General features: G+C 43.2%; 1 protein-coding gene across 1 annotated transcript in view; it reads left to right on the top strand.

The window, feature by feature from the left end:
* VAT1L (vesicle amine transport 1 like) overlaps window positions 1-10,617 on the top strand; it is a 50,355-nt gene that overhangs the window by 19,576 nt on the left and 20,162 nt on the right. Inside the window, exon 2 of the mRNA XM_018563796.1 lies at window positions 4,590-4,719. Within this exon, the coding sequence (XP_018419298.1) occupies window positions 4,590-4,719 (130 nt within the window). The remainder of the gene's footprint in view (window positions 1-4,589; window positions 4,720-10,617) is intronic.

The raw sequence follows: 10,617 nt of genomic DNA, 5'->3' as shown, positions 1-10,617 counted from the left end.
GACCCTCCACCCGATAGAATGTAGAGCAGATGCTTCTAATTTATACCCGAGCTTAACTTTGATGGAACGTTTCCTGTAAATTGCATTAGGCGAGATGAGAAATATTTCTGGGCTCTTGAAGGAACACGCAAGTGAACTAAATGGCGTCTTATAAATTTGCATGGCAATGTTCTGTAAGTCACGCTCTAAAAACTCCACCGCCGCAGCTAACTCAAGGCTCTGTCCCGATGCAATGTAAATGAAGTCATATGTCTCCCTAGGATCTGTGCTGATTAACCATGCGTTATTTATAAAAGCAAACACACTGATCACACGGGGTTCATGTCCACTTTGCGTTGGCAGCTTTACAGCTGTAATGTGACTTCCAATGGGCTGTTGGCAGTGCCAGTGTAAAGCCTCTGTATGAGATATATGTGTTTTTCTCTACTGCTAGAGGGCCAGATGCCTTTCTGCTGTCTGCGCATATTTAACTTTCTCACCCAGGCATTTAAAGCCCAATGTTTAACCATTTGTGGGGAGAAATGAAGTGCAGGGCAGTGAGCAGGCAGAGATCTGCTTTATCACTTCCACTCGCAGGCATGTTGACTGATCCAGCCCTTGTTGGAGGCAGACTCCTGTAAAGATGCCAATAGTCATCTAGATGTGGCTGAACATGCTGGAACAATCTGACCCCCTACAGCAGGGGGTGGGGAACCTCCGGCCCTCCAGCTGTGGTGCAACTACAAATCCCATGATGCATCTGTCTCTGGGTGTCATGCCCACGGCTGTGAGAATCTTGCAATGCCTCCCGGGATTCAACCCCTGGTCTATGTCTGTCCAGTGGAGATTTCTCTCACTTCCGATGTCCTTCCTAAAGTTGAACATCCTGTTTGCATCCTCCATATTTTTTTATATATATTGTCCACATATTCTCCAAAAATTCCCCATATACTCTCCAAAAATTCCCCATATACTCTCCAAAAATGATGGATATTTTTTGAGGAAAAAATTTGAGACTATATGGAGATTTTGGGGGGAATATATGGAGAATTTGTGGCGAATATAAATATTCTCCAAAAATGCTCCATATATTCTCCAAAAATTTTGGAAACATATATGGCAAATTTTTGGAGTATTTATGGAGAATATAATTATTCTCCATATATTCTCTAAAAACTCTCCATAATTGAGAATTTGGGGAGAATAAATGGAGAATTTTAGACAATATTTGGAGAATATGTTGAGAAAGTTTGGAGAATATATAGAGAATTTTTGAATGTTTGGAAAACATAAGGAGCATTTTTGTAGAATATTTATAGAATTTATTGAGAATATATGGAGAATTTTTAAATGTTTGGAGTATATAAGGAACATTTTTGGAGAATTTATATAGAATATATTGAGAATATTTCGAGAAATTTTGGAGAATTGTTGGAGAATAAAAAATATTCTCCAAAAATGTTCCATAAATTCTCCATAATTCACCAAAAATGCCCCATATATTCTCTAAATATTCTCCAAAAATGTTCCAAATATTCTTCATATATTCTCCAAATATTCTTCATATAGTACCCAAATATTTTCCATATATTCTCCAAAAGTCTCCATACATTCTCTAAAATGTCTCCATATATTCTCTATATATTTCTGAACTCCGCCTTACCTTCAGTCTTGTACAATGTGCATTAGAAGATGCAGCAGGTCAGATGGAGCCCACCTTATTTCCTGGCTGGAGGACATCCAGCATCATTCAGCGCTTTCCTCCCCAGCCTGATTGTCCCTGGTCTGCCCCTTTCATTCATTAGGTTGCAGTTCTTTCAATCACAAATAACACGTAGCCATTAGTTAGGGTGATCTACATGCACTTGCAGCCCAACCTTAGAGTCTCACATGCATTGCATAGAGACCTAGTGATGACATAATTCAGTCTAAAGTAAGGTGTGTTATTAAAATGAGAACATTTTATTTAAAAATGTCATTAGCGTGTTAACAAGGGGGAAAGAAGGAACCAGGGAAGGCAAAAAGTTAAACTTCAGCTTTAAAGGAGAACTATGAGCTGAATGCTTTTCACTCATCCTCATAGTTCTAGCCAACCTGTGACAATGAGACTGTCACAGGTCGGCTCAGTAGATCGAGAAGTGAGCGAACACATACCGGCGTTCGCTCACTTCTCGATCCTGTCACAGCTCTCTGCTGTGACAGGGAAGTGGCTGGATTCCCCCCTCCCCGCTCCAATCCTCCAGCGCTGACTGGCGGAACGGACAGGGGAGGGGGCGGGTACAGCTGGCTCTGTCTCTAGATAGGCAGAGCCAGCTGTCAGTCACGCAGCTGGGCGGATCCAGACATAATTGTCAGGATCCACTTCAGCTGCGGCGTCTCAGTATACCGCGATCTGTAGCTCGCAGTATACTGAGCTTGGGGTGACGGGAGGACGCTAGTTTGTGTCCTCCTGTTACCCTAAGGAGAACTATAGGGAAAAGCCCTAACCCCATAGTTCTCCTTTAAGGGCAGGTTCACACCATTCTCCAGTGCATTCCAGACCAGACAAAATGAGACCTGCAGTATTTTTCTGGTCTGGAACGGTGTGAACAGAGGCCAGAAATAGCATATGGATACATTAGGATGCATTTTGGGTCCGGAAACAATCTGGAGATTATCTGGAGGTGGTGTGAATGGGCCCTAAGTCCACTAGAAGTTTGTGACATTGTCATTAATTCCATAGCAGTTTATCAATATGGAAAATGCATTCCAGAGAGGGGAAAAAGGATGTTCAGGTCACAGCAATGCTCAGAGTGCCACAAAGACAGGAAGTGAGCGTCATTTTCTCCAACGGGACACAGACAGCAACAGGGGTGTGGAATTCCTATCGCCCGACGCCCGGGACATGCAGTTTCGGGCGCCGGGCGAGTAGTTTTTAAGTACATTCAGCCCGGCTCCGGACAAGCAGAGCTGAATGTACATTGTGGAGCCGCCGCCGCTCGTTTACTACAAGTGGTCTGATCAGACCACTTGTATTACTTTGAGAAGCGGCGATCGTTTCTGCCCGCACCCCCCGCCGTAGTTTTCGGGGTCGCCCGCTCTCCCGGGGGACCCCGAAAACTAAGGCACAACTGCTCAGCCATAGAGCCCGTAGAGCAGAAGAAAAACGTTAGTTCTACGGGCTCTCTGTGTGTTCTCTGAGACCGTGGCGCTGTAATCACAGCGCCACCTGTCTCGGCTGTCAGGAACTACACAGAACTTCTGTTCTGTGTTGGAGGGCAGGTTCCATAAAGAGAACCTGTCACCTCCAAACTATCACATAAGGGATTTTAATCTCCTATGTAATAGGAAGAACATTAAGGGGAAAAAGTAAATAAATAAAAAGTTAAAGAAAATGTAAAAAGTTAAAAAAATAAAATATATAAAGATTTAAAAAATAAAAGTAAAAAATGAAAAAGTAAAAAATAAAAATGACAAAGTAAAAAAATAAAAATGAAACCCTGCTGCCCCCGCCATCTGCATGCAAATAAACGCATGCGTAGGACATTCTGCATGTGCTTTGAGATTGCAGCCACCATTCCATGGTGGTAGCCAGAATTCTCTTATACACACACAATGTGCATTAAAGGGTACATTCATTTTCCCAGGTAATATGGAAAAATAAAAATTACCCGATGAAATCTGGCCCTGTCTCTCCCAAACCGCCAGCCCCCTGGCTATACTTACATTTCGGCGAACAATCCCTCCCCTCCGCCAGTATGGGTGTACTATCTGTCCCCCGTACTGCTGTCCAGCGCAGTCCTACCCTATGCATTTTGAATTTCGCTCGCAAATTGCAAGCACTCATTGGTCAACGTGGTCAGATGACTGCGCTGACCAGTGAGAAGCGCTATTTAGCACAGTAAAGCATGTTTTGATTAGGGGTTCACCGATACTAGTATCAGTGCCGATACCGAGTATTTGGGCAAGTACTCGTACTCACCCAAATGCTCCGATACCTTCCCTGATATTGGAACTTACGGCCAGATGAAAATTTTCTCTGACTGGCAGTGCTGTAGGGGAACATGGAGCCAGCTTCCCGTGCAATCAGGAAGCCGTGCGGCAATTAATGACCCGCCTCCTGGTTTTCTGAATGGCCCGGGAAGCCGGCTCCTTGCTGATTGGCTGGAAAGTCGGCTTCCTGGCCAATCAGCATCGAGCCAGTTTCCCGGTCAATCAGGTCATTACTCGCCACCCGGCTTCCTGATTGACCGGGAAGCAGGTTTCCAGGCCAATCACAATCAAGCAGGCCAAACAACATGGAGCCGGATTCCGTGGCAATCAGCTCCATGCCAGCGGAAGCACCGAAAGCAAAAAAATCGGTACTCAAAACCGAAAAACCGGTATTGGTGCATTCTTAGTTTTGATTAAAACTATTTTTTGTATTAGGAAAGTAGATTTGGCCCCCGCTTTAGCCCCTGGACAAGTAGTTTTAAAAAAAAATTCCACACCCCTGCAGCAAGAAAAACCTTCTCATGCACTATCCAGAGCTAAAATATGCTTTGAGTCCATTGTAACCTGGACTCAAAGCTGAATCATCTTGTTTGCAGTATACTAATTATTCTTCTTTTCAATGTTTCTTCCCCGTGTAGTGGTCTGAACTTCATTGATTTGATGGTCCGGCAAGGAAACATTGACAATCCTCCGAAAACACCGCTGGTCCCTGGATTCGAGCTGTCTGGGATCGTTGAGGCTCTTGGAGCCAATGTTACTGGCTTTGAGGTAAAACTTATATTTATGTCAGATTTTATTTGACATGGAAGTGTATCTAAAGCAAAAACGTTTTTTATGATTTGTCGACAGTGGGGAGCAGCTAGAACCCCTGTCATGTTTTTATTCCTATATGAATACAATCATTTTTGCATCCTGCCAGGTTTTGAAGCCCTTCTCCTCATCAATCATAGCCATGTGGCTTTGCCCCACATTTACTGGGGGTTTATACTGCTGCTCTCAGCTCAAAGATAAAAAAGTATTTTTTTTGAGTTTTCACATATACAAATTTTGATGTTGCACGATATTAGCGCAACTTCTTATCAAACCCCGGAATTTTGTGAAAATTGCACTTAAATGCCCCAAAACACAATAAAATACCCATTTTGTTTTATAAAATATAAAAGATGAGGTTACAACGAGTAAGGGGGGAAAAAAAGCCTAGTAGGATGTGTTAGGGGTGGGTGGGAGGATGGTAAAAATATTTTTTTTGAGTTTAGTTCTGCTTCAACAAAATTGTTACAGTCCATTTGTGAATGAACACTGCAAAGACTGTTTGCAGAGTTCATTCATACAGGAACAGCTGCCAGTGCCCCTGAGACAGTGGACAGGCTGCCTCACTTAACCACTGAGGCCCCATAGCAGCCACAAAGGTTATTATGAGGGGGATTCCTGACCCCCGAAATGTGTTAGCTGTACATATCTTCTTGTTGTCAGTTGTGAAGCCCTTAAAGGTTCTTTGGACTATTGAGTCAATTGTCAGGCAGTCTTCATTCACATGTATTTCTCATTCTGGGTGTCCACTCCCTCTGAAGGCCCCCCCGTTTTATGAAAAGTTACTGGAATTGAGCCATAAGGCTATCAAATGTTGCTCCTATGCAACTAGAGAAAGCTTGTGCTCCAACACCTCATCCCCACTCCCCATTAGATGAGGGTTACTATGGCAGTAGATGTGCCCTAGTGTAGAATTCTTTTTTTTTCACACTCATAAATGCAGAATTGCTTCCTTTGTGTATAAACAATGTTGTGTGTCAGCGGCACTCTAAATTATGCATGGTATCATTATTTATTTTTCCAATTTAAAACGCTCAACAGGGAGAAAATTGCTTTAATTATTCATTGTTTCCTAAATTGCCATTTGGCTATCCAAATATCTTTTTAGATTGACTTCTCTAATATTTTAGACTAAAGCTGTTGATGTAATTAAAGTAAACCTATCACGACGGGAATCCATTGACTGGAATTACAGACCTGCTGAAAATGCTGCCTGTTTGTTAGGCTAAGTCAATGGGTTCAATCATTTTAAGAGGAACGCCAAAAAACTGCATGCTTGTTCTTCGGCATTAACTTAAAGTATTTTAGCAAGTGGGTCAGCATGGCAGCCAGGCATTTTCAGGAGAGAATAGCAATTGCATCCTCAGATTTCCTCTCCATTGCTCCCCAAAATATGCAGTGCTTCTGGGTATGGTGGAACATGTGACCTCCAATTGTCTCAACCCAAGAGCTGTCCCATGAAGCTGGTGCGATGTCACTGTTCCCTTTTAGCGATCAAATTAACTTGCACCAGGTATGTTGGTGGAGGCTATGACAAAGGAAGAAGCTGTGCCCTCATCCATCTGACCAACCGCTCAGTGTCTGTACCCCCCCTCTGTCAATCCCTACACTGGCTTCCACTCGCCCAAAGGATACAATTCAAAATATTAACAATTACTTATAAAGCCATTCACAACTCTGCCCCCAGCTATATCTTAAACCTTGTCTCAAAATATTACTCTAACCGTCCACTCTGCTCATCCCAAGCCCTGCTTTCCAGCTCCCTTGTCAACTCCTCCCATACTCGCCTCCAGGACTTCTCTAGCATCTCTCCCATCCTCTGGAACTCTACCCCAACCTGTCCGTCTATCTCCCACCTTGACTGCCTTTAGACGTTCCCTAAAGACTCATCTCTTCAGGGAAGCCTATCCCACCTCAACCTAACCACTGAACCATCACATTCTCAAACAATTCATCCCCACACAGCTACCTCCTCATGCATCATTTCCCCCTCCTCTTTAGATTGTAAGCCCTCAGGGGCAGGGCCCTCCTTACCATCTTGTCTTGAATTGTATTGAGATTGTAATGTCTTCCTCAGTCTAAGGTGATCAGGGAGTGGTCTTTACTACATTGTCATTGTGCCTTGAACAAGTGCAGTTTCAGAGAATAAACAAAATCAAAGCTGAAATCTGGGAACTTAAAAAACATCCTTGTAGTGGTCCCTGCACTCCCACCTTTCCCCTATGCTGCATATGTAAATGCTTGTTTTTGCCTAGGGGTAGAGAAATAAGGTGTACTAGTTACCTTATTCCCTACTCCAGCAATTCCCAGTGCTCCCCTTTTCTTCCTGATGCTCCGTGTTGTGGGCAGGCCCTCGCCATCCTCATTTACAATGCAGGGCTATTGACCCTGCATTGCATGTGGAGGAGGGGGGCATTCAACCACCAGCCGGGAGCACTTCAGGGGCTGGTCACACAGAGGGCCTTCCTGAGCGAGGAATAAGGTAAGTATTACAGCTTATTCCTCTACCCCTAGGCAAAATTGAGCATTTAACCCTTTTAATATGGGTCTTCCCCCTCTAAGGCCATTTTTTTTTTTTGTAATCCTGGTATATTTAGCTTTAATCATTCAACTTGACAAGAAACAATGAAGCCATGATAAAATGAAAAAGAACAGAGTGCTCCTTACATGGAGGGGGTTACTGTGCTTCCTGCATTCTGTGCTGCCTTCTTTGCCAGTCAGGTTTAAAGGTCAAGTCAGGTTGAAGTCTGATTAATGTAGACAAAGTAAATTGTGGTGTACAGATCCTGAGTATTGGGGTACCAACCCCTGGTATTACTGAAGTCTGATTAATGGTTGTGAAGAAGTAACCTCACCAGTACCTCAGGTTTTCTGTATGTTGGAAACAGGACAGGTTCAGGAACATCTCTCGAGCATTGCTCCAATAAGCCACAGACATTCTCAGATCACCAACTAAAAACAGTGTTGCGGATCCCACCCTACTATAAAAAATGTGATTATTGTCCTTAGCCATAGTCACAAAAGGAACAGCTACTACTGTTCTTTCTATTTAATAAATCAGTGCTCTGCAATAAGAGTGTCATGAGAACTCACTATATAAAATGTTTATTTGTAAAAGAAAGATTTCCCATAAATGTACAAAAAAGACATAGAAAAGGTTTTTTGGTAACCGGGTACATGTCAACGGGGTCATAATTCAATGGAATCAATCCTCTGATAGCTAACTAAAAGCCTTTGAGCCTCAAAATGTGTCATTGCTATAGTGAGCTGCATGTGGGACTCTTTAAAGAAAAGGTATGCTGATATCAATTAATAACCTGCCACTGCTGGCGTCTTCTTCTGAACATGCTAGTTGCCTGTTTATCATTTTGATCCGGTAGCTGTATTGCTTTTCTTAGAGTCCGTGATCTGGAACAGGAGTGGAGATCAAAAGTTCTGATTTTAACTAAAATTATAGTCAAATTATAAAGTCACATACTGTATATGATGTAGTCTGCCCATACCAGTACCCCTGGAATAATTTGTAAATACCTGTTGATCCTGCTAGTAAAACCATTGAATAGGCACTTCATTTGATAGAGTAATAATGCTCTTGCTTCTGCATTGAAATCATAACGTGTTTTTACCATTGCTGCTGCTCTAGCTGCTTAGATGCTGTGATAGCCTTATCTGTACATAGTCACCCCTAGCTTCATCCACAGCTCTTTAGATTGACAGCACATTGCTCAATGTGCAGGAGCTTAGGGAAATTATGTAAAAGCTCTGCTCATTCCCTACCACCCCCTCCAGGAGAAATCCAGCATCCAGGCTGCATTAACTGATAAAAAAGAGGTAAATTACATTTCTGTTCAAAGGATTTTACATGCCAGCTCGCATTAAAAATGTCTGCTTATCACTCTAAGATGAAGAAAACTAGAGGCTTTAGATGGACATTAAAGCTGAACTCTGGGCACATAAACATGGATTTAAATATATTTATTTATAACCGCAAAAGATATAAATTCACTTTGTGAGCACTAAATGCCTTTACAGACCTAGTTATTACATCATCACTATGCTGTGCATAGCCTGTACAGGGAGCAGAGCTGTGGGAGGGGCCCAGCAGGTCATCCTACTAAAGACTGATGGTAGAAAACTACAGGAGGGGGGCGGAGACAAGACCAGTCACCAGCAGTGACCAGTCTTTATTACAGGAAGCTCCTGCACAGAGGCAAAGTGTCACAATGGATTACTGCACACATCTGAAAGAAAAACACAAAACACGCCAAGATTCAAGTAAGAATACACATTCAGCTTGTATTTGGACAATATTTGCTTATCCCGGAGTCCAACTTTATTTCACTGTTTCATGCACATATCTAAATGAGCCTCTAAGCCCTACCTTTACATCCGAATCTTGGGCCATTATCATGGGCAAAACTCTGACACTTTCTGGAAGTGTCCAATCTTGCCCATTCTTTCACACTTTTCCATTAGACAGTCATTATTATTATGAGCTGCCTCACTGGCCAATAATAGCCTTGGCACTACCAGAAAGATTCCATTTTGGAAATGTACAGTTGACACTGCAAGGGTTGAGTGCTCATTTTGTCCAGGGTCAAATAAAGTCATTTTACTCACCTGATCCCGGCTCCCCTGGCAGTGAGCACTCAGGACGCTGAGGGAATGGCCTTCAGTGTCCTCATGTCTAATGCAAGTCAAAGGATCTGCATTAGACATGATGACGCAGCAGTCCTTAGACCACTGGAGCCCAGCGGAGAAGAGGCTGGGGGAATGGTCTAGAAGCCTGGTGGGACCGAGTATCAAGTGAGTATATCTTCTTTACTTGAACCCCATAGACCAGCCTTTGTCAACCAGTGTGCCGTGGCACCCTGGGCACCTTCTGGCTTTTTTGGGGTGCTTGAAATCTTGGGATGGTAGGACTCTGATATGAAGGGTCACTGAGAACTCTGATGTGAAGTGGGGACTGAGGACTCTGATGTGAAGGGGGCTCCTGATATGAAGGGGGAGGACCCCAGATGTGAAGGGGAGACTTTGATGTGAAAGGGTAACCCCACTTTTTTGTGTTTTTGCAAGGGGTCACCCCTTAAATTCATCACATTTTACACTGGAGGGCCTCAAGCTTTTTCGGGGTGCTTGAAATCTTGGGATGGTAGGACTTTGATATGAAGGGTGGCTGAGGACTTTGATGTGAATGAGAAAACTGATGTGAAGGGGGCTTCTAATATGAAGGGGAAGGATTCCAGATGTGAAATGGGGGACTTTGATGTGAAAGGGGAAACGCACTTTTTTGTTTTTTTGCATGGGGTCCCCCCTTAATTTCATTGCATTTTAGACTGGGGTTCCTAGAGATTTTTCGGGGTGCCTTGAAATCTTGGAATGGTAGGACTCTGATGTGAAGGGGGGACTGAGGACTCTGATGTGAAAGGGGGACTTTGATGTAAAAGGAGAAACCCACTTTTTTGTGTTTTTGCATGGGGTCCCCCCTTAAATTCATTACATTTTAGACTGGGGTGCCTTGAGTTCTTAACCTCTGCAGTGCGGGGGCAGCCCCATTGCAAGGGCAAGTTTTAAAAATGATTATTCCTATAAGACGACCACCATTATGAGCTGCCTCGCTGGCCAATAGAAACACATAGAAAGCAGCAAAGCGTGGACAAGCCTTGACACTACCAGAAAGGTTCCATTTTGGAAATGTACAATTGGCATTTATACCTTTTTTTTTTTAATAATGTGTATGAAAGAAGAACTGTCTGTGCTCCAATCTGTTTGCCAGCACTGGTTAGACAACGGAAGGGGGGACGCTTATTGGTGGTTAACGAGGAAACTCTTCATTAAAACATTTCCCACATGACG

Source organism: Nanorana parkeri, unplaced genomic scaffold (genome assembly GCF_000935625.1).
Source record: "Nanorana parkeri isolate BGI_ZX_2015 unplaced genomic scaffold, ASM93562v1 scaffold697, whole genome shotgun sequence".
In the NCBI taxonomy this organism is placed as follows: Eukaryota; Metazoa; Chordata; class Amphibia; order Anura; family Dicroglossidae; genus Nanorana; species Nanorana parkeri.
The sequence above is the reverse complement of the archived record's forward strand: the minus strand, read 5'-3'. Positions and strand labels throughout refer to the sequence as shown.